At 42.4% G+C, this 25554-nt stretch overlaps 1 protein-coding gene across 1 annotated transcript in view; it reads left to right on the top strand.

Annotated features, from left to right (window-relative positions):
• The first annotated feature begins 3022 nt into the window (after window positions 1-3022).
• The window catches only part of LOC135701351 (uncharacterized), a 31859-nt gene continuing 9327 nt past the window's right edge, over window positions 3023-25554 (top strand). Inside the window, exon 1 of the mRNA XM_065222125.1 lies at window positions 3023-3227. Coding sequence (XP_065078197.1) covers window positions 3075-3227 — 153 coding nt within the window. The 5' untranslated portion in view covers window positions 3023-3074. The remainder of the gene's footprint in view (window positions 3228-25554) is intronic.

Genomic DNA, 25554 nt, shown 5'->3' with positions numbered 1-25554 from the left:
GAAGCCATATAGAATTTGAAAAAGGCGTCAGACATAGGTTTCCGGTCACCCGAGTCGACTTTCGGAATAGAGTGAGAAGAGTCATGTGACTGCGAGGTGACAATTGTCGTCTCACCTCATACGCATCGCAGAATAACCCTGATTATGTTATTGTATAAATGATCAAAGTTTATTTCTTTTTGATGTTCAATTACTACAAAAGACAGGAAAATTATTTGGTTAGGCTTCCGATTTTCCAAATGTCGGGCTTTACGTTTCACACTTTCCATCCCATTTTGTACCACGGTTGTATCAACCTTATACCCCGTTCACATTACAGCGTATATCACGTGATATACGCTGTCTTGCAATGAGCACTCATACATCTAGTTTTCACTGAAAATCCTATGTATGAGTGCTCATTGCAAGACAGCCTATATTACGTGATATAGGCTGTAATGTGAACGGGGTATTATTTGATGCTGAACGTCAATTTGCTTAGAACTGTTTCTCATTTCCAACATTTCCAATTTGAGTCGACCAATTTTTGACCGTTCCACCCTTTATGATGTTCCTGAAGTCCAAGACGCATGCGTTTGGTGCGTCCAAGGAGTTTAATGCCTATTCCGAAACCTAGACTGGAAAGAGGTTGGAGTGCCGTATATTGGAAAGCATTTCGAGGCGTACGACATTCGTCACTAGACAACCGTGTCTTACAATCCGGAGCAAAACGGACTGGCTGAACGCATGAATTTAACGATGCAATTGCGAGCTAGATGTCTGATGTTCGACGGCAGGCTTGGCAAGTGTTTTTGGGCAGTGGCAGCGTCGACAGCGGTCTACCTAATCAATCGAGAAGTTTACGGGAAGGACACCGGATTTATCGAACCTTTGTGTTTTCGGAGCGAGAGTTAAGTAATTTGTTGTTTATAATAGACCAATCCATGATCTGATTTCATCATTCATATTTGACAGTGTGATGTATTTTATTGTTCTGAACCTCTCGTTATGTAAACAATCCAACCTGTCAAAATTTGAAAAGATTGAGAACGATTGGCTTGTTTGTATGTTTCGAAAGAAAACCATAATATGAGTCATTGTCTTTGAATTTGGTTTAAATAGTCAAAGATTCATTTGAAGGAAATGGTTTTCTCTAATTTGAACGCTCTGATGTACTTCGTTCCGGTGTCCTCGATCACCTGTTAGATCTGTGATTCGAACAACGGAAGTGTATGCTACCCGAAAACTGTATCCGTTGTGCTGACCATCTTTTGCTGGCTTTTACTCCCATACGTTCTTCACCCAATTTGGGAGCAAATCTTGAGCTCCTTGAGCTTGATCTCACCTATCTTCTTGTACTTGAAGGGGGTTTGTTGCTGCGGTTGACTTAACGCTGAAAGCATAAAAATAAATAACTTGCGTTTTAAATCTCGATCTTCGATGTCTGCACGACACTCACCTTTAAACCCGGACTGGATGTTGATGATCCCGCCGAGCACGCCGCAGATCACAGTAGAAAAGGTACCGAATAATAATCCTGCCGGTTGCGTTTGTTGTTTATTTGTAGCGAAGAGCGAAGAGAATCTGTAATTTTTAGCGGATGGATGGACGTTATGGTTGCCAGCTAGCATAATTTTTCGTTTGCCGTTTTGACAGCCAGTTTTGACACCCAGAAACACCTTCCGGCACCCAAAAACACACAAGAAACACAATCAGTACAGGCACAAAGTGGCAGAGTAACTTACTCCCTGGTTCACAGTTTTCTGGTAGGCAAGTAAAATGCAACGAACACATTTTTTTCTATTGATTTGTTTTCCGTCGATCTTATTTTCCGTACTGAGTACCAATGCTACCGACGCCAGGGAGTCAGCTCCCACACCTGAACCCTACCGATCGACCCATCAACACATAGACCGGGGACCAACGGCTTTACTTCCCTTCCGAAAGAAGGCGTGATCAAAGATGTTATGTTTCAGAAAATCCCAGCGGCGCCAACTGGGATTGAATCCAGTCCTTTTGGGGTGAGATCAATGAACACATTTTTGAATTTTTGAAAATAAATAACGTCCCCTTTCACCTTGAGAGGTCTTACACTTTTGTGCATTCACTTCTTAGCGACGTGGTTATCAACACAAGAACATGTAATGCCAGATCTCCAAAAATGTGTACACGGAAAAAGTGGTCCATCTTTATTTGATTGTATCAATACAAATTCAAATTATGTATTTCTTGACTTAGCACCGCTGCCAACGGAAAGCAATTGTATTTGAGATGTTATTTAATGTTCTGGAAATCTCTTTTTCAGGACTTTTCATGGAAAACACTTCCCTGTCTGTGCCCTAACCACACCATTCCTCAAAAGGTATATTGCGACAAGCGGTAGCGGGAAGGACGAGGTCGACCGTGAGAATCGCGTGTCAATGTGGAATACTTCCGCCGCGCCACCCAATGCTCAAATGGCAAAAAAAAAAACAAAAGCGCGCGCGGGAAAACTTTTTGCCCTGCAAGGTTCATTTGCGAAAAAATCCGACCAACTCCGTGAATCGAATGCGCGACTGTTGTTGGATCGAAGTATCCCTTTTCTGCATTCACCCTCCCCCATATATACATAAAGCATAAAACTATCATTGCTCGGTTGTGATTCCCGTGCCCAGCTAGGCCCAGGCCCCCAGGCGAGCGAGGAACGGCAGTTTTCTCAGGACCGTTGAAGCCGCCGCAGGTGTTCTGGCTCGCGCCAACCCCGCACTGTTCAAGAGAGTGTCTGTGTGAAGAACTGGTTTTTGTTTTTGGGAAAATTAAAACTCAAACTGTGAAGGATTCCCCTGTTCCTGCCTGCCACGGACGGGAAGGGAAAGTGTTTCGTTATTTTGTTCCCTGCAGGCGTGAAACGAGGGTGATGGATCTAGGTTAAAAAGTGATACTCGTCAGTGGAAAAAATAAAAAAATCGATTCAGATATAGTGTTTTTGTCAATTGGGAATGGATCCGTTGTTGCTGCAGATCGGTCAACTGGAACTCATCACCGCCGCGGCCAGCTCGGACTGGTACCGGGTTGACGACTGTAACAGCTGCTGTTGCCCGTACGGCCGGTGGTAGATGGGTTTCTCGAACGACCCCGCGGATCATCCGGTGCTATGGTGCCAGCAGCTGAAGCGTGCCCAGGAGAAACGGATTGCTGATGCCAGTTACCGAGATTGGCAGCTCCGGAGGCAGATCGAACGACAAGCACGTTCCAAAGAGCAAGCACATGTAAGCATCATCCCCTAAACGAAGGAGGGGACCAAATCCAGTGCGGAGTTATTTAAATCTCGCCGCGGAAATTGAAATCGTATTCGAAATCGACACATCGACAGACTCACACGCAACGCAGGTCCTCTGGCAGCGTGATTCAACGAACGGCTGCCGATAGAAGGGGACTCATTGCATCGCACATCCGGCGGGGATTCATTGTGTAAAGATTCATAGCCCATCCCGAGAAAGTAAGATCATCTCATTTTGAATTTTGCTATTTTGTTAGGATTTTTGTCTTTGTTTTCGGGTTCCGTTAGGAATGTCTACCACATATCTGCTTAGATGTTGGCTGGTCCCATTCGTTCAAACAACATGCTGAGAAAAAAATCTTTTTAATATGGCCTTCTATGTATGTGACAATTTAGTTTTAGTACTTTTCGAAACATTTCTGAACAAAATACTGATCGATATGTAGAATGAATCAGTGAACTTGTACACGTCGAATAAGAATGACCCAAATTTGAGTTTAGCTAACTCAGAAATCAAATAAAGTGCAGGAACTCAGCGATGAGTAAATGTGCCTCATGTTTTTCCATGTTTGTCCAGAAAAAAAACTTCCCGAATATGAGAAAATTAAAAATTGGATTCACCCAGTCTATTGGTATTACTCCTAGACTGAGTAAAATTTTCGTCAATTTTCCTCATTTTCCGGCAGATTTTTGAGGTTTTCCACAGGAAAACATGAAGCAAATCTACTCATCGCTGAGTTCCTGCACTTTTGGCGATTATGAGTGAACTAAACTCAAATTTGGATCGTTCTCATTCGCCTTTTACTTTGAAGATGGAAATCTTATCCCTAGCTCCATCTATATGGTTTTCTGAGCAATTTCACTGGTTCTAATCCGTAAAGTAGTAGTAACTACGACGTGGCCGTTCTTTAAAAAAAACATGCTATTGAACAATCTATTTCTCTCTCGTGGCGATGATTCTTTCTTTAAAACATGAGCAGTTCTTTGACAGACGGAAGCCATCAACTGAATTCACTAAAGCACAACGATTACACTAGTTTAAAAATAAAAATAACAAAAACGAACTTCAATGTTTGACCTATGATCCTTTATGTAAAATCGTGTGCTGAATCCTAAAATGTAGTCAAAAAATTCTCAATAGGATAGTTTTCAAAATGCAGCTTAAAAACGATATTTCACTTTAAAAAAAAGTTTGTTTTCTAAAATACAAATATCTCCGGCTGTAATAAAGCTATATCAATTATTTTAACTCCAAATTAAAGGTGAGAAAATTTTCTAACGATCAATTAAACCTCATTTTTCACTTTGATTAGTGGTATTGTTGTAAATTAATAGTTTATTTTTTTTTTTGTTTTTTTTTTGCATATTTCCAAGAACAATTGGATTTCAGAAAAGTTTTTAAGCAAGGTAAATATTTTTTTGTAGTGGTTGTCCCAACAATATCACTAATCTAACTGAAAAATGATGTTCAGTTGATCGAAAGCAAATTTTCTTACCGTTCTTACCGGCGTTAAAATAATTGATATAACTTCATTACAGCCGGAGATCTTTGTATTTTAGAAAACAAACTTTTTTTGAGAGAAATTTCATTTTTTTAGCTTCATCTAGAAAACTGTCCTACTGAGAATTTTGGATTTAGCACACGACTTTAAATTGTAAATGACCACCAGCGTACAAAGTTCAAATATGCTGTAAACTAGTGTTAATGAGCATTTCGACAGTGAGCATGCATAAGGGCGAATACGCGATGATCGATTCTCTTAATCGATTTTCTCTTTGCATTGCTACAGCTAAGCGAAACCATTTTCTAGAATTTGTTTAATGTAGAGTAGTAACAGGTTGTATTGGCTATCAAAAGCAACAGCAAACGCACCGAGAAACGTTAAATCTAGCGAGTTATTAACAAAAGCGAAAATCGACGAAGAGAATCGATCATCGCGTATAGGCCCTTATGCATGCTCACTGTCGATTTCAATTTTATATTTTTTTTTTTATATAGGTATCTATTGCAATTCTTTTTTTTATATTATCAGCAGTTCATGATTATTTTGAATACCTCGTTTTAACACATTCAATTTCTCGTACTGCTTGAAATCCTTTTGTCATACCTTCACAAATCTCAAACCTTTTATTTTAAATGAGGGGGTGTAAGTGACTATGATCGATTCTCTTCATCGGATTTCTCTTTTGATAGCCACAGCTCTATAAACAGATTTCGCGCTATTTCTGGCACATAGTTTGATCATCTAGCATCCAAAATGGCTCACGAATCAAGGAATGTGTTTGCAGCTGAATTATTAACGAAAGCGAAAGTCGATGAAGAGAATCGATCAAAGTCACTTACACCCCTTTCCTTCTAACTCCTCAAATATGAACTGCAGCCATCTTTTATGATCACGTTCTTCGTCTTCCGTTGACAAAAAAAATTAAAATATTAAAAGGCTTTATCGTTTTGGAATTGTTGAATGTTTTCGAAGCAATAATTCGTTTAATGAAATACGGTCAACCATATGCTGAACCACATAAACGATGAATATAATATCTGAAAAAATATGCATACCCATGGTTTTAGATGAACATTTCAAAAGGTCCTATCGATTCTCTTCATCAAATTTCTCCCAGCTGCGAACACATTTCCTGTTGTGTATGCGGTGCCAGATATACAGATATGTCTGTATTTATACAGATACATATTTGAAGTTTCGTACAGACCCAATACAGACTACAGACATTATACAGATATTTGAAACTTAATACAGATTTTGTACAGATGTTTACCAATTGTTTCCTGAAATTTAACATAAAATAAACAAAAATATTTTTGAAATTTGAACAGCTTCAAGCAATTATGGACTTGAAACCATTGAAAATGCTCCACACGCTGGTGGGAGGAGGTGGTGAAACGAATGCTAGAAAGACTTCCAGCTCTTCGAGTATACTTCAATTATACTAATTCGAATGTGGATATCAAGCATGCCGAGAAGATGAAAAAAATCAGCGGTATCTTGGAGAACCCCATGACGGAGCTTTGCTTGAAGTTTTTGGAATTTGTTCTACCATAAGTTAACAAGCTAAAGCGCTTGTTGCAATCGGAAGCGCCTCAAATATTCCGACTCAATTCTGAGCTAGTTCGTTTGCTCAAGGAAATCCTCGATAATTTCATGAGACCAGACTACATTGCGAAGCTTGAAAACCTGGGTTCGATAATTTTGCAACCCAGAAACTACTGTCAGTTGGAAAAGTTTTATATGGGTACTGGCGTACAAAAACATTTAGATGATGTTTTGTCATCCAATATCATCAAGTTTGAGGATGTTCATCACTTCAGAACAATGGCGAAGAACTTCAACATAACGTTTGTAAATCAAATCGGGAAACGTATCAATATGGATGATATGATTCTCGTAAACCTGGCAATAATTGACCCAAAAAATCTCAAAATAAAACGAACCCCTCATACTCTCATACCCAGTTTTGCGGATGTTCCCAAATGTCATCAACGAATTCGAAATGCAAATGGTATACGACGAATTCCGCGAGGTGAGAAACATGGATTTGCCAATTGATACTAATTTTGATGATGGTGTTGAATTTTGGGGAGTGGTACTTTGGTGGCCACCAAATGGGTGAATGGCGAAATCGCTTTTCCTATCTCAGATGAATTGTGCCAACCCTACTTGCATTGCCACACTCCTCAGTGGCAGTTGAAAGGATTTTTCGTCGTTCACCCTAACAAAATTAACCAGCGTAACAGGATGGATGCAGCTATGATGCAGGGAATCCTAGCGTCCAAGGAATATGAAAAAGCCATCAAAATGAAAAAGGAATCACTGAAATCATAAAACAGCTTTTCGACTATTTGCAACCAACATGTATGATAAGACTTAATAATAACATCTGTTCGGTAAGTTCTGATAATTTCTCATTTATTTTTATTTGAAATAATAGATTTTCCCTTTTTCTAGCCTAACCCACATGCCTTTGTTCCTTTTTTACGTTGTCACTTAATTCCGATGGTTTGGTACATGGACCTTGAACGGGATTTTTATTTATTTTTTAATCTCGTGATTTTAAACAGCAAAAGGCTTTTTAAGTTTAACATCGTATTTTTTGCACTAAGAATTTCAAAAACACAAAAACGCACTTTTGTTAAATACAAAAATGCTTATTTATTTAGTTTAGTGTGTGGTGAAAAATTGTATAGCCAAAATACATGTGGGAAATACGAAATCTGCGATGCGGTGATTTTTCTAGAATACAGACAAATACAGACCTGTTTTTTGACACTCATACAGACTTTCGAAAAAATCATCTGGCATCCCTGTTTGGCACCTAGATAAAAAGCGTCTTTATCAACCTATGCGGCAAAAATAGCACGAAATCTTTTTGTTATGAAGAGAATCAATCAAATGTTCACGCCAAATTCCCCTAATTTGAATCATATCGATTATATTTTGTACTTTTGTGAACAAGACATCTCTAGTGAACAACCTCAGAACCAAAATTAGAAGAATAGAGGTTAATAATTGTATCATCACACTTTTGAAGCTTTATACAACCCCTGTTCATCTAAAAGTGCTTTAAGTCAACTCAAATACATACAAATGTACCATTATAAATAGGCTACCAATTGTAATAAAGAGCGGAGTTATCTACAATCTGTTACCAAAGAGCATACGAATCTAAGTGTTTACTTCGCTCCAGTGTCCCAGCGTACAATCTCAAAAGAAAGTCCTCCACGTCTGCCTTCCAGAACTATCCAACGTAAGTTTTTTGTGTTAACACAGTTAAAGTTTAATTTTTCACCTGAAGCTCTGACTGAAACTTTAATTCAAATGGGGTAATTTACGTATTCTCGGCAACCTAAGCAGCGACCTTCTTTCTATAGCCTTTTTCTCTATGGAACGCACACATATGCAGTATTGGTTTGTTTACAATATTTTGCTGCCAGCTGCTCTAAAAATTTCAGTCGAAAGAATTGTCAAAAACTGTTTTGAAACGCTTTTACAAAGCTCCAATCTTCTCTAGTGAGAGCGAGTATTGTCGGCAACCAGTTTTTCTTCGGCAACCGTTCCATTTGAACTGCATGTAAATCTGCTGTTCTATTATCGGCAACTCGAAATTAGCTACCATTGTTTAGTGCGTGTGTTTCATTTCAAGAAAACCCTGCTAGATTGCTTTTTCTTGTTGTTTATTAATTTATTTGATAAGGCTCAACCGAATTAACTTTACAGAGCCGAGGATTCTTGGTCACTATACAATACATCTTAAAGCTATAGTCAAAAGGTACAACACAATAAACACTTTATCTTCCGCTATCCAAAAAGCCTCCTCCATCAGAACTGGAGCCGCTTCCAATAGTTTCATTGTATGGCAAATTGTTGTACGCCAACGAGGGTCAGAGCGCGTCCATTGCAGCAATGGACGCAAAACGTGGTCAGCACTCACACACTCATCACGAAACGGTTGCTTTCCAAAGTCGACGACGCATCGACCAAAAGAACTGCTGATGAAGAACAATGAGGAGGACCACACAATGACACAATGGTTGCTGCCGAGAAAACAGACGATCGCGTAACACACATCGTGAGTGGCCTGCTTTTGTCGACAGCCGAGTGAACACTGACGTTGATGATGCTGTAGTTGAAGAAATGGCACTTAATCCTCAACTTGCACATCCTCGCGTTGATCGGCTGCCAACCAATCACGCGTTGGCGCATCTTACCCAGCACTACAAAGCCGGTACCCAGCTCGTTGGTGGCGCCACAGCTCTGGTAGAAAGTAGCCGCTCGATGCCCGCTTTTTCATACCTTTTGTCCCGTCCATCAAAGTTCCTGTATTGGTCTCCTGGTCTTGGTCACACGGACGCCTGATTACTTCTCGTTTCAGTATAGTTTGAGTGTTTTGGTAGCGGTTCTAACCCTCTCGCTGCTGTGTGTGCCTAGCCTACTGACTTTATTCTTAAAAAACGTGAATTTTCCGACACAACAACAAATCATAAAAATAAAAATCTTAGGTTTGAAACCAACTATACCAATATTCTTAAATTGTTGTCATCCAAGCGCTGTATATTTTACAGCCAATTTGCAAATAAATATCATCCTATACGCTCATCAGCTGATGACGAATTCAACCGTAAAGCAATTATCCGAAATTCGAAAGCATATTGTTAAAGGACTGTAGCAATGCAATAATCATTCGAAGTATTGGCAAATCAAAGTTGGCACTCGTGGAGAATGGAAGAACTATGAAAGTGATGATGGTTTCAAAATTTTCCACGGGGAAGTATACGAGTGCAATCTTAAAATGCTTTTATTTTGAAAATGGAGCATTTTATTTAAATCTGGTTACTGCTACAGTGGTAGAAAAGCGGAAGTCTATGTTTACACCTAAAAATCTGAAAAGAAATTATGTTTTCTGTCTTATATGTCTATTGAGTAGTCCTGAAGTTTTCTACTAACGTAGCACTAACCAGATTTAAATAAAATGCTCCATTCACAAAATAAAAGCATTTTAAGATTGCACTCGTATACTTCCCCGTGGAAAATTTTGAAACCATCATCACTTTCATAGTTCTTCTATTCTCCACGCGTGCCAACTTTGATTTGCCAATTGCGGATGTTTTCGTTCAATATATGAAACTGGTTCCAAACGTAAGGGCATCTTAAGCGGTGGTCTGATCTAGATCCAAATTTATGTCACATTTGAAACAGCTAAAATTAAAAAAATCAAGCCAAAATAGATCAAACTGTGTGCGTATGCACCGGTTGATCTATTTTTGGCCGTTCTATTTCAAACGTCAAAACCCGAGTCAACACCAACTCACACCCTGATTTCGTGGTCAGCCATTTTTTATCCGGAAATTACCGTGAAATTTACCTCCGATGCATCATACCTCGCGATGGCTGTCTCCGGGATTGATGTGCAAAAAGCCTTGAACTGCTCGTTATCCTGCTCGTAGTGGTTCCCATTGAAATAATAATAAAAACCTGTATTTATTGAAAGTTGTCTGGCATGTTGTTGCGTGTATTAGCCGGCGCCGATGGTGTAGTGGTAAGCGGGACTGCTTTCTAACACCCCAATGGGTCTGGGTTCAATCCCAGCCGAGGTCGGTGGGATTTTTCTGAGGCATAAAAATCTCTGGTCACGTCTTCCTTCGGAAGGGAAGTAAAGCCGTTGGTCCCAGCCCATGTGTGTGTTGTGAATGGGTGCGATATTCTACGCAGGTGTGGAAGCTGCCTTCCTGCACATTCGGTTGCCGTCAATGAATGGCAATCGATGTCCGTCGGTGATTGGCACTAGATTGCGGGACAGAGACCGACGTTAAATAAAGGAAAAGAAGAAGTAGAAGAAGTTGCGTGTTGCCCAAGTCAGAAACTGGAAAATTTCCTGGGGGGTACCCGGAACATACCAGAATGTGGCCAATGTGGATCTGGACACTATATTTGACTTAAACTGATCTCGTTTATCAATTTCTGTGAAATTGTATTGTCAAATCACAGGGTTTGAACCATATCAAAAACTACTCACTTCCCTAGGGGTTCCTGAAAGATGCCTGGAAGTAAGAAAGGTGGTCCTGGGCACATTATTTGACTTCCATTGATCTTGGTTTTGAAATCTAATGTGATTTGCTATGTGACGCTTGATGGGTTTTGGATTAAATCAGAAACTGGCCATTTCCTTGGAGGTGCCCAGAACATATCCGATAGGGGTCAACATGATTCTGTGCACTATATATGACTACAATTGATATTGCTTTTGAAATTTTATGTGATTTGATGTGTCACATGATGAGTTTTGGACCAAGTCAGAAACTGGCCACTTCCCTGGGAGTTTCCAGAACAAGCCCGGAAAATCCTGCAGAACAGAAGCGTCCGGATGTTTCCCTTGTGATCCTTTCGCAGCTGCAACGACAGGGCCGGCAGCAACAGCAGCACCGATAGTGCGATAGAGCTGGAACTACACCAATGTCAACAGCAGTCGATTGTTCCGCCCACGTTTCTTAGAAAATCGAGGAACTAAATCGGTTTGTTTTGCAGAAAAAACCCCAACAACGAAAAAAAACATATCAAAATCTCGAGTGCGACAGCTGTCAAACTAGTTTGGAACAGTGCTTGCCTTGATCCAAATTCAGTTCAAAATAGATCGAGAATTATACTGGTTTAAAAAAATTACATTATGGAACTAATCTAAAACCAAATATAGACCACCAGTGCAAGGGTTCGGTCTGGGTCTGTTCCTAAATTTTAGGCCAAACCAACCAATTGTATCGCCGCTAAAGATGCCCTAAACAAACCATGTAGGTTTCGTATTCACGCTAACTTTAACGTATTCACACTAAAGCTGGGTTTAGATAGGGCAAGTCAATTGATCAAGTCAGTTGAATTCAACTGACTTGAACGCGAATTGAACGTGTAAACTATGCCATTCAACTGACTTTATCAACTCACTTGAATTGAAAAAAGGTGAACCAGGCTCAACTTTTCGAGCCAATTGAATTCAACTGAATTGATCATTTGACTTGCCTAGTCTAAACCCAGCATAAGGCTCTGAAACATTTGGTGGATTATTTTAACTTTTGGTTCAAATTTGACAGAAGGAAAGTTATCGATGAACCCTGCTATCCGAGCATGGTTATTTCTGACAGACAAGAAGTTAAATTTTGACAACCGTGGCTCGAAAACCGGTCGATCGACAGCACGGGGATTTTCGAACATAGAAAATAACTTTCGAAATGTCACTTTTAACCACGAGTTAAATTTAACTCGCCAAATGGTTCACAGCCTAACTTAAGGAGAAAAATGATAAAACGTCAAAAAGGTCTATGCAGCTTTCCATACTCGGTAATGGCGGCCTGTTTGTATGAATAAATGTATCCTTCACTGTGCTTTTTGACACTATCTGGATGTTCGAATTTCAACCCCTTCCCTTTCCCTCTCCCAGGAACAGAAGAAAATGGAACAACATACGCCCTCCAGTTAGTGTCAAAAAGCACAGTGAAGGATACATTTATTCATACAAACAGGCCGCCATTACCGAGCATGAAAAGCTGGATACGTGGTAGGCTGGGTATACGGTTAGAAAAATATACCCAAAAGTATGTTCTTTTCACTCATATTGGTACTATAGTGAAGGAACCCAAAAGTAGGTAAAGTGGGTCAAAGTAATTGACCACTTTGTCATGCAGTTTTGGCGCGACTTTTTACCAGCGATTACACAAAACTGGACCAACTAATTTCTTTTAGAAACGCACAAATGTTGGCTATTTTTCTCGTGGTTCTAGAAGAAAAAGTCTCAAAATAATGTTTTATTTCAAAGTTCGAGTGGTAGTGAACGTCATTTTAACTGCTCGAATGAAGTGGTTAATTCCTATTTACTTGTGTGCAATTCGTATGGAATTTTCCACTAGCTTCCAATCCAAAAGTAAGTTAGTTGTACCCAACGGTAGGTCAATATGATTATACTCAACGTTGGGTTCCCACACTTTACTACCCCTGTTGGGTGGTTTTGCTCCTCCATTTTTGACAGCATTAGAAGGAGAAAAGGAGACAAACTAGTCAAAAGTAGATAAAAGTGAACTGGCCGTACTACTTTTTTCTTACCGTGTAGGCTACGATTGTTAGTATTTGACTGCAACACACACACACTAAGATTTTGTTTTCGTGTTCGGTAAATCTTACCGAAATCAGAAAGGTTGAACGTTATTTTGATTCCAGTAAAATCTGTATAATCTGTATTTTAGCTAAACCACTGTATGAAGTTATGCAAAAATCAGTAAAATACAGAATAATCTGTATGTGTGGCAACCCTTCTCACAAAATCCAGTGAAGTTCTGGCCAGATTTGGCAAGCTGTCACTTCAGTCGGGAAGTGCTACAATGGTACCGCGACAATAAGGTGGATTTCGTCAGCCCGCAATTCCGCCCAATCGAAAAGTATTGAGCAATTATCAAGCGGAAGTTTAAAAAAAAATTGGAAAGGTGGGAATTGGGTTCTTTAAGGGTATGGAGGTAAATGCATATTCGTAATCTGCATTAAAAATGGAACCCAAACCCAAAATTTCATCAATTTTGGTACACTGGAACTATTTTAAATAAGAACGATTACATTTGCAAAAATCACCTATATGGGAGCGAGCTGTCAATTTGTTAGTTCAGTGTCAAACATTTTTTTTTCATCCTTTATTTAGGAGATTTTTAGCCGTAGGCTAGTTCATCTCCGTAAAGGGTGGGAAGCCTTAGAAAGAGGTCCCCCAGCCACATTGCTTGAGTATCATGCTACTTTAACCTTTGATAATCTTCTTAGCTAAAAAATTTAAACAGCTAGTACAATAACACAGTAAACAGCCGCCTTCAAAAAGCGCAGTACAGCTGCTTGAGTTGAAGGCACGTCTGCTAGCGTGTCCCGTACGCTGGCAGACAGACCGTGGAGGCAACGAAGGTGCTCGAATTGTGGACAAACGCATAACACGTGCTCCACCGTCGAAGGAATATGGCAGAACTCACAGGTCTTCCTGAAGGGACCTCCGCTAAAATCTTGTGAGATTAGGGAGTATCCTGTCAGGAGTCTGGAAAAAATCCTCTGATCTCGCAGGTTTGCAAGGTCCGTCCACTTTCCGATGTCACCTTTATTTTTTCTAATAAACGGAAGTGTGGCACTGGACCATTCCGTTGCCCACGCTGTCCGCACTGTGCAAGTGATCCATCTCTTCACGTCCTGCAACGGTACCTTGTGCGAGTACCGAGGACCCGATGGGCCTGACCCGGCTAGGTTGTCCGCCTCGATGTTCCCTGGGATCCCGCAGTGTCCGGGAATCCATGCGTATGTAGTGTTTGGTGGTGCAACCTTCAAAATGCCCTGGATCCAGGGGTGGACCGGGACCTCCGACGAAAGGGTCTGGATAACACTGTGGGAGTCCGACAGGATCAGGATTGGGCGATCCGCAGGAACCGTGACGGCATGAAGAATAGCCGCTGCTTCTGCCGAGAACACCAAACATTGTTTTGGCAGACTTCTACTCGTTGGGGAAATGTCACCAGCGATTCCCATTCTAACTCCAGCTCTAGATCTCGTCCGTGTAACGATGCATGTAGTTTGGGTACAATCCGGTCAGCTCTGCTACGTACTCCTAAGGGCTACGGAATTGTCCCGGGCTCTGAACTTCTCCTTTATCCGGCTGTCGATGTTTGGTGCGGGAGATTGCCAACTCTTATCTCCGTACCAGTGAATCTTGGCCACTGGGGGGGAGCTCTGCGTTGGCGATTGTACGGAGAACTCTGTCCCCCTCGCTGAGGAGGCAGATTCTGTCGTTTCCGGCGGTATTTGCTGAAAATGCAGCGGCTTTGTTGGCTGCGTAGATGCGGTACCGGAAAGGGAGAGTGCCAGCTTCGACACAGCTGGCATCGGCTGGCGTCGAGGGTAGGAGACCGGAGATGATGCGTGTGTAGCTATTGTACACCGGAGCGAGTATTTGTATTGCCTTTTCGGTAGCGATGCAGGTCAACTCCAGTTCATACATCAGCCGGCTGTCTACGATGGCCCGGGCAATACGGAAACGTACTTCTCTGTTGTTGGACCGGTGGGAACGGGAGATTGTGCGGATGAGGTTGATCCTGCTGCGACAGCTGGCCTTGACTCCTTGAAGGTGCTGCTCAAAACTCAGCAACCGGTCAATGACAACCCCCAGCAGTTTCACCGTTTTCTTCAATGGGATAGCTTGATTACCGATATTTATGGGAGGTCCGCAGACCCGATGTCGATACTGGCAAACGTGGCACCTAGCGCTCTTTCCAGCAGACAGCTGAAAACCTTTCGAAGCGGCCCATCCTCGTTCGTCCCGGAGTTTGACCTGTGGCTACGATTCGCACGTCGTCTGCGTACACGAAAATGTAGATGTTCGCTGATAACCGCTCGAAGACACTGTTCATGGCTACCAGGAACAAAGTGACAGCGATCACAGAACCTTGGCGAACGCCGGATTCCTCGCAGAAAGTGCGGGATTTGGTATTATCTACCGAGACTCGGAAGGATCTGCCAGTCAGGAAATTTAGGACGAAATGGATGATATGGCCGCTAAGGCCCCAGCTGACGAGTTGCTTCAGTACCGCGGGCGTCCATGTACGGTTGAAGGCTTTCTCAATGTCCAGGGAAACCAACTCCGTATGGAGACCATTAACCTTGACATCCTTGAGGAGCTCTCCTAGCGTCGCAAAATACGTAGATGTACCGTGGCCTTGCCGGAATGCGTGCTGGCGATGGTCTAGAAAGCCGCCAGACTCGAGAAACTGCTTCAGTCGTCGGTTGACCATCCGCTCGAAAACCTTTGCCATGCAGCAGGTGAGCGCAATGGGTCGGAACTTCGCCACATCTCGTGTCGGCTCGTTTGCCTTGGGGATGGGGACAACCAAGCTCTCCCTCCAATGCTCTGGATACGAGTCTGTCTGCCAAAGCTGGTTGAAAAGTTCCAGCATTTTTACTTTACCCGGGATAGGCAGGTTCTTGAGCAGCAGGTAGCCGATCTCGTCTGGGCCGGCTGATTTCCCGTTGCTGCTACTAAGCGCGAACTGAAGCACCTGCCAGGTGAAATCGTGGTTGATCATCAGGTTGTTCGTGTCCGGAGAAACTCGAAAACTGCTTACGGACGAAGTCGATGGGTTTGCTAGCCGTTGAAAGGTCGCCTCGTACTTGGAAATCGCAGAGAGGTCAAACAGTGAAGTTATTATTTTGCTTTAAATCTTGATTTAAAAATCGAGATAAAAGTGTGTAGGTTCGAAAAAAATATCGTCGTGCTCAGAAAATAAAGCTCTTTCAGATGATATGTAAGAACCAATATATTTTTTAAAATTAAAGAACCCAATTCAAAAGAAAATCCGCGAGTTCATCCGAACGCCACCGGAGTAATTTTGCATTTTTTGTTTGTGAAAGTACAATAAAATACCTTCATTTCGCTTAAATTACATTTTTCTTACGTCAAATCAATCCTGAGAAACAGCTGGTTTTATGTGTTCGGATTCTAAGTGGACCAGAATTTAGTATATTTTGTTTCATCTACGATCAAATGTGCAAATTCACTGCCTTGAATTAGTAAAACTCCCAAACTATAACCATAAGAAAAAGGTTTCTGTAAAGATTCACCCGAGGATTCACCTCAGAATTATCATACGCTGGTGAAACATGGAATGATGGGAACATGTGACATGTTGTTTAGATTTGCAATTTTCTCGCTACTGCCCCGCGAAACGCAAGAAAATGTTTGTTTGACATGATAAAACATTTATTATTATAATACACATTGCCGTTCTATATATTATATCCTATCCTTTCCGAACACCGCATGCCATAGGTACTAAAGTCGTTATTACGTGAGGACAACCATGGCAATCAAAGGCCTCATTCCGTCGACCGTCCTTCCTTTCCTTCAGGAGGTGGTTCTGGTATTCTCAGTTCTTGCTGGGGCATTATTTTATCGAAGTTGTTTCGTTCACGTTAACATGCAACATTTTGCTCAGGTTTTACGACGGGCAAATGGAAGGATGTCACCGAGCTTGATTTGCGTTTGTTTACTGCTAACCTAATTCCACAGTTGTTGGGATAGGCAGGCAGGCAATCTTAAATCATATAATAATTCCCATCGCATCAGTTTTCCCCCCAATCGGTTAGCAGCACGTGGTTGGTTGCCGCAGCCAGAAGCTATCAGGTTGAAATTCAAGGTCGTTGTCGTGGTCTATCGATGGCAACAAAAATAAAACACCCATCACGATAGATGGAGGCGTGATCGATACCGAAGCGCTGCTGCTGCTCCTGCTGATAAAAACGAACTTTTACGATAGAAAATAGATTCGATTCGGGTGCGCTTCCTTGACACGGATTCGTGTTTATTCATAAATCAGTGAGGCAATAATTTTACTTCTATACGTATAGGCAGTTAAATTGAGCGATGTTCGGTTAAGAACGAGTCGGACGTCTTAACGGTGCGGCTTATCCGGAAACGGAAACGTATGTTCACGCATGTAAACACGTATGAGGCACGATAAGGGTGCCACCAAGTGCAGCCAAAGGGCATCACCGTGCTGCTACCGTGAAAGGGTCAAAGAAAGGATAAACAGGCTTCAAACACGCGACCGGCCGCATCTACTTGACTCGGTGTTGGGATTCGCCAGGGAGTTGTTAGGTTGGATTTGTAGCGAGGAGGGGGATTTACGATTGCAATAAGTGCATCACTGAACATATGGGCAATTGAATTCCACTGCAAATGATTTCCTTTTGTAAGGATCATTTGACTGAGATTTAGGGATCTTGTAAGAATGAAGTCCAGTGTTGAAATCTGTCACGGTAATTGAAAGGATTCACGCAATATTGACAGAAGCATAAGGGCTTACCTTGAAATAAAACTAGATGTTCCATGCACCCCTATTCAAATTAACGTTATTTAAATAGTTATGAACCTGGTGAACTTATTGGCGATTCCATGTTTTTTTTTTGCTAAATTCGTTCCGTTCAATTAAAGGGTGTCCCACATCGAATTGCTTCACGGAAAAAATGCTGTAGAAAACTACCCATTGGGTATTTTCTCTTGAAAGTTTGGGTAGAAGTAGTTTAGAATGTATTGTTTACACTGTATTTTTATCGCTGTCAGTTTTTTCACCCGAAAAGCAACGTCGCGAATTGATTTTGTGCAAGCACCTGGAAAATCATCAACTCTCTCATCGGGACATCGGGAAACAACTCCGAATCGTGCAGTCAACGGTGAGTCGTGTAATTAAACGTTACTATTAGCGAATTCGTTTATTATCGGGGTTAACACCAGTTCCAACCCAAAGCGAAACCGAACTTTTTGTCAGTGTGAACCTCAACCTGAGCTAGGTTTTAAAAACAAACGAGCAAACTGACGTTTGTCAGAAAACAAGCAGACCCAATTTTGATACCCGATCCAGGTTGGAACTGAATAATAAACGAATTCGCTGTATGAAACTGTGATCATCGAACGGAAGGAGAAATGCGGTCAGAATGGATATTCAATTAGGATCTGTCCAAGTCTTTCGTTCAGAAAGCCAAGGACCGGGAGGGACTACATACGTACAAAGTGCAGAAGGCTCCAAATCGTGATGAACGGCATAATACGGTGGGAAAGTCACGGGCCCGGAGACTGTACACCCAGATGCTGACGATGCCTCATTGTCTCATCATGGATGATGAGACTTACGTCAAGGCGGACTTCCGGCAGCTTCCTGGGCTACTGTTCTTCACCGCCCAGCACAAGTTTGATGTTCCGGATGAAGTAAGGAAGCAGAAACTTGCCAAGTTTCCCAAGAAATACATGATTTGGCAAGTGATCTGCTCATGTGGCAAACGGAGTGCGCCGTTCGTCACTACCGGGACTGTAAACAGGGAGATCTACCTCAAGGAGTGTCTACAGAAGCGTCTGCTTCCTCTGTTGAAGCAACACGAGGGCCTGAAATGGTTTTCGGATGGACACAAGAAACTCACGAAACAATAATTATTTAAAGAGAGCAAAAGAACAACGTGTTTTGTATTTGGAGTTAGTTTTATACACTAATGATAGTAACGGTAATAATAAAGTGAACACCTCAAGCACACTGCGTGAAATAAAAATAGGGCTGCTTACTGATAGAGGTTGCTTCCTTAACACCCCTGCTCAACCATTGGAATTAGCTAGCCCAATGCCAGCGCAATGCTTCCGAAAAGCCGCCACGGGAAGACTCTTGGTCATTATGTCGGCTTGTTGATCTGCTGAAGGAACGTACTGAAGTTTGATTCTCATCTGTCGCACAAGGTCTCGTACATAGTGAAACTTGACATCTACATGTTTGATACGTCCGAAATCCTTCGAATCTTCCGCAATACGCATCGTAGATTGGTTATCCTCGTAGAATACGATTGGTTCTTCAGGATCGTACCCCAAATCTCGTAACAACCGTACCAACCACTGTTCATGGCAAGCTGCCACGCAAAGCACAGCCAGTTCCGCCTCCGTCGAAGAAAGAGACACAGTTTGCTGTTTCCGCGTAATCCAGCATACGGTGCAACCAAACACTTTGAATACAGCACCACTAACAGAACGCCTATCCGAAACGTCATTGGCCCAGTCTGCGTCCGAAAACACTACCATAGTGGCTGCCTCAATACTCCTCCTGTACACTAGACCTATATTCAGTTACCCCTTTACGTAGCGCAAAATTCGTTTCAAATACCCCCAGTGGACATTGGTTGGGCAGCTCTGATATTGGCTGAAAAAGTTAACGGATGCTGCCAAGTCCGGCCTGGTTGTCAACGTAGCATAGGTCAAACACCCAATCAATTCTCTGAAAGGTTGAGTCGTTCGATCCATGTCTTCACCACGAGGAAGCTTCAAGCGATTTTCCATTGGTGTTGAAACTGCCTTACAGTCTTCCATGTTGAACCGCCGCAACATATCCTCGAGGTACTGTCTCTGACTAATTCGTATTTCACCTTTTTTCATGTCGCGATCAATACGCATTCCAAGGAAACACTTAATCTCCCCACAGTCAGTCATTTCAAATCCTTGAGCCAGGCAATCTTTCACCGTCTTCACCAGTAACAGTGACGTACCGGCGATTACAATATCGTCCACGTAAATCACCATAATCACTGTTCCCTTATCGGACTTCCACATGTATAAGCACTGATCGTTTAAGCTTCGCACAAACTTTAGTCTGTTCTTCACAAAACTATGGAACCGCTCGTTCCACGCACGCGACGCCTGCTTCAACCCATACAAACACTTTTTCAGACGGCATACCAGGTTATCTCCAGTTTCGAAGCCTTCCGGCTGCACCATGAAGATCTCCTCAGAAAGCTCTCCATTCAAGAAGGCCGTCTTCACGTCCATCTGGTGAACGATCATATTTTCTCGATTGGCTATCGCCAACACGGTACGCAGGGTATCCAACTTAGCGACAGGTGAATAGGTCTCACTGTAGTCGAAGTCCCGCCGTTGGCTAAAACCTCGTGCTACCAAGCGAGTCTTATACCTTTCGGGCTGTCCGTCAAAACCACGATTGATCCGAAATACCCACTTGCTGGTGATGGGCATTTGGTTTCCAGGCAACTTCGTTAAAGTTCAAGTTTCATTTTTATTCAACGAAGCCATTTCCTTCATCACAGCTTCTTCCCACTTTGGCCAATCATGCCGCTTCCGTGCCTCCGCCAAGGAGTTCGGAACGTTGTCGACGTACTCTGTAGCATTCAGAGCATACGCAGCATATTCGACATCGTAGTCTTTGTGCCACCGAGGAGCGTTCCGCTCACGTTGTGGCCTTTTATCGTCCTGGAAGTCATCACACGGATTAACATCAGCTTCTAACTCTTCTTCACCTTCTTCGATTAGACTGCTGAATTTGTCCTCTGAATCTTCTCCCGACGCTTCATCATCGCGCAAACCACTTCGACCGATATTTTCCGATGATGCTGAAAACGTTCTGGGTCCAAAACCTGAAATGGTTTTCGGATGGACACAAAAACTCACGAAACAATAATTATTTAAAGAGAGCAAAAGAACAACGTGTTTTGTATTAGGAGTTAGTTTTATACACTAATGATAGTAACGGTAATAATAAAGTGAACACCTCAAGCACACTGCGTGAAATAAAAATAGGACTGCTTACTGATAGAGGTTGCTTCCTTAACGGATCTAGCTTCGTTCCACTATTCAAATGTTGTCCTGGAGTGGTACGAAGTCAACGGGGTCACTTTCGTACCCAAGGACATGAACCCCCCAACGCACCGGAACTAAGGCCTATCGAAAAATACTGGGCTATTTATGAAGCAGGCTCTACGGAAGCATCCCTACTTCTTCTTCTTCTTCTTCTTATTCGCATTTCAAGCTTATTGCTTAGCGCATATAAGCTTATTGCGTGCTTTCAACTTAGTGTTTTAAATGCACTTCCACAGTTATTAATTGAGAGCTTTCGATGCCAATACCAATGCATGCATTTGTATATTGTGTGGCAAGCACAATGATACTCTATGCCCAGGGAAGTCGAGAAAATTTCCAACCCGAAAGATTCCCTCAACCGGACTGGGAATCGAACCGGCCGCCTCCGGCTTGGTAATACCGTGCCTTTACTGACCAGGCTATGAGGCCCCCCGGAAGCATCCCAAGGAGGTCAAATCTGATGAAGACATACGTACAGAAGAAGCTGCAGCCAGATGTTGTTCATAACCTAATGAGTGGACTAAAGCGTACGGCTATGGTATTGAAGTTGAATGGAATAAATATGCCAAAAGCTTACTAATGGGTTATATTTTATTGTCTGGAAGTTTGAAAAGGATCGGACAACTAGGAAATTGTCTTCAGCGTTTTTTTTCCGTGAAGCAATTTGATGTGGGACACCCCTTTAGAATATATGTTATTGCCAATTGATCAATTTAGATGGTCAAGTTTTGAACCCACCACAGCATACTTTTGGTGCTACGGTATATGGATGATCAAATGTTAAATACTGTGGTCGCCACAGCATAGTTCTGTCAAAACCCATGAATGCGAACCAGCCTCAGGCTGAAAGCCTGCTTGATAAAAAAAAAACTTAATTTAACTTCTGTCCAAATCTCAACATTTGACATCAGATTAATGGCTTTAATAGCATGCTGCCATGCTGCGATTGTCAGTTGCGTTGAATTTTTTTTTTCTCTGAAATTGCAAACCCACAAAATGAAAACACACATGAACGTCACTGACTGCAATGTCACTGTCACTGATAACAAATGACATGACATTCTTTGCTGAAATCGAGGTCTAATTTCTACGAGTTAGAAGTGATCGAATGAGATGTGAACGAGTTAGTGAGAAATTGTTTAATGAGTGAGTAAATGAAACATGATACTTCTCAACAACGCATCTCCTGCTCCACTTCTTTCTCTATTAAGACATCCAACTTAAACTCCTGCTCTCCTTGTGGCAGGAATAAGCATTAACCGACGGTGATAAGCATGTGACAGCCCTTGAAAACTGCATTGATTGTTTGCAAAATTGTTAAATTTCATGCAAATCTCTTGTAAGAATGGATGAATCAGGTACAAAATGCATAACAATATGATGTTATGCATTGTTCCTAAATAAAATCTACTTCAAGACTGGTAAATCCCAAAAAACATGTTAAGTTTTGAAGTCCTCTGCCGATTCAACAGCAGACAAAGTCAGCCGACTAAATTCATCGACGAACATTTATTCAATAAACCGATTGCTCGGTGTATCCCCTGTAAGACTCAACCACCTCAGTTAGGAGCACTTCTGAGACTCCCTGACTCCAATGGCCTCAGGATGGGCACGCTTACCGATTGCAATTACGTGGGGCAGGGAATGATTGCAACGTGACACCCACAAAAAGCTCCACAAGCACTTTACCACTCAAATCCACTTTCCTGTCACAACCTTTATTCTTCCTCTTGTGTTTCGTAACATTGTAACTGTTATAGTATTTGCACACCCCTAGTTTTCACTTCTCTTGGCTCCACCATTTTGTCATTATTGATTACTGAGTAGTAAGAGAAGGTGTTCGGATCTATCCTGAATAAAGGTCAAGTAAACTGTTCGTACCGCGTTTTAATCGACATAAAACATGGTGTCAGAAGTTCGCGTGTGCGTTTAAAAGTTGTTTTCGGCGATATTGATCGGAATACCGCGAAAAACCTCGTGAAAACACGGAATTTCCAAGTGCAAGTTCGTTTCGGGCGGTACGTTTGCGAGTCGCGCAAAGCCGGCGGCCATTTTGTTTTCGACCGAGAGTGAGTGAAGAATCTGAGTTCGGAAGACCTCATTAAAATGGATCCGGATCAGTTTAAGCAGTTCCTGGAACACCAGACAACTCTTTTCTCAACTCAGCGTGTTGGCGGAGCTGGATCTAAAGTTCGGCGATAGGTGGATGACTGTCGAATGTTAATTGGATACCGGAGCCAATACGAGCTTGATTGGTCGTGAATGGTTGAACAAGCTAAGTGAAACCCAGGGTCTGGAGATATTACCAACAACACTTCGACTTCAAAGCTTTGGAGGAAACCCAATCAGGGTGCTAGGCCAAGTGAAGATTCCTTGTCGTCGAAGAGGACGTCGATTCCGACTGGTTATGCAGGTGGTGGATGTTAACCATTGTCCGCTCTTGTCGGCGAAGGCGTCACGTGAGTTGGGATTCGTAAAGTTTTGCAAGTCAGTAACATTCGGCAAGCCGGAATCAATCAAATCTGAACAGGATCTACTGAAAGTGTACAGGATCAAAGCGCAGAAGATAGTGGATGAACATGGTGAACTCTTTCATGGATACGGAAAATTTGCTGGTGCAGTATCGTTGGAAGTCAATGAAACAATTTAACCTTCGATTCAGCCACCACGTCGCGTGCCGATTGCCATGAGGGAGAAGCTGAAGAAGGAGCTAAAATCGCTGGAAAAGGATGGATTGATAGTAAAAGAAGTTCTGCATACGGAATGGGTAAGCAACATTGTCGTTGTTCAGCGTGGTGACCCGGAATCTGGAAGCATTCGAATTTGTCTCGACCCAATACCTCTCAACAAAGCGTTGAAAAGACCTCACCTCCAATTCAACACACTAGATGAAATCCTCCCGGAACTAGGAAAGGCTAGAATCTTTTCCACAGTTGATGCCAAAAAGGGATTTTGGCATGTTGAGTTGGATGAACCTAGCAGCAAGCTCACAACGTTTTGGACACCGTTTGGAAGGTACCGATGGACCCGTTTGCCGTTCGGTATTTCATCGGCCCCCGAGATTTTTCAAATGAAACTTCAGGAAGTAATCCAGGGCCTTGAAGGAGTCGAATGCTTGGCAGATGACTTGCTTGTATTTGGAGTCGGTGGTACCCTCGATGAAGCACTCGTCAATCACAACAGGTGCTTGTTGAACCTCTTTCGTCGACTCAACGAACACAACGTGAAGCTGAACAAATCCAAACTTAGACTGTGTGAAACATCCGTAAAGTTCTATGGACACGTGCATACAAACGAAGGTTTGCAACCGGATGAAACAAAGATCTCAACAATTCGAAACTTCCCCGTTCCAGTCAACCGCAAAGAAATTCATCGCTTCATCGGAATGGTCAATTACCTGAGCAGATTCATACCGAACTTGAGTGCCAACTTGACAAACCTTCGGAAGTTGATATCGAAGTCGGTTCCTTGGAGATGGACGAAAGCGGAGGACAACGAGTTCAAACGTGTCAAGCTATTGGTTGCTGATGTTCGGACACTACGATATTACAATCCCAAGAATCCTCTGACGATCGACGATGCGATGCTAGCTGCTTTGGGCTTGGAGCTGTTGTGTATCAGGATGAAGGGGTGATTGGATATGCTTCTAGGACGCTTACTGCTACGGAGCGCAACTACGCGCAAATTGAAAAGGAATTGCTGGCGATATTATTTGCGTGCGTTCGGTTTGACCAGCTGATGGTAGGCAATCGGAAAGTAACGATTAAAACGGACCACAAGCCTTTAATCAACGTATTCCGCAAACCTTTGTTGTCTGCGCCTAGACGGTTGCAGCACATGCTGCTAAATTTGCAACGATACAGTCTGTGCATCGAGTTCGTCACCGGGAAGGATAACGTCGTGGCCGACGCACTGTCTCGAACACCGTTTGATGATAAAGGACTGAAGACTGAATATAGGAAGCTAAATATATACAAGGTTTTCCATGACATCGAGGAGCTGAAACTATCCAGTTATCTCCACATTTCAGATAGCTGTTTGGACGAAATAATGGAGGAAACCGAACGTGATTCTACGCTACAGTTGATCATGGATTACATTCAGTATGGTTGGCCAAAATCTTCGAATCAGCTGTCTGATGGCGTGAAAGTCTATTTCAATTATAGCAGCTAACTGTCCATGCAGAACGGTGACGGTATCGTGTTCCGGGATGACCGAATTTTGGTCCCACACAAGATTCGACGCCAGCTTATTGACAAGTGTCACACCAGTCATAACGGAATCGAAGCAACTCTAAAGCTAGCTAGAGCGAATTTGTTCTGGCCAGGAATGAGCAGCCAAATTAAGGATGTGGTAAAGCAGTGCGACGTGTGTGCAAACTTCGCTTCTTCTCAAATAAATCCTCCTATGTTGAGTCATCGTATTCCGGTTTATCCGTTTCAACTGGTTTCGATGGACGTCTTTTTCGGAAAATATCGTGGCCGGGATAGGAAGTTCTTAGTAACCGTCGATCATTACTCGGATTTCTTCGAGGTAGACATTCTGAAGGACTTGACCCCGGAATCAGTTATCGCCGCTTGCAGCAGGAATTTTGCTCGTCATGGGAAACCGCAGTTGATCCT

Source organism: Ochlerotatus camptorhynchus, unplaced genomic scaffold (genome assembly GCF_037179485.1).
Source record: "Ochlerotatus camptorhynchus isolate MF236.1 unplaced genomic scaffold, CSIRO-AGI_Acam_v1.1 ptg000158l, whole genome shotgun sequence".
NCBI classification, from domain to species: Eukaryota; Metazoa; Arthropoda; class Insecta; order Diptera; family Culicidae; genus Ochlerotatus; species Ochlerotatus camptorhynchus.
Note: the sequence above shows the minus strand (reverse complement) of the source record. Positions and strands in the feature narration are given on the sequence as shown.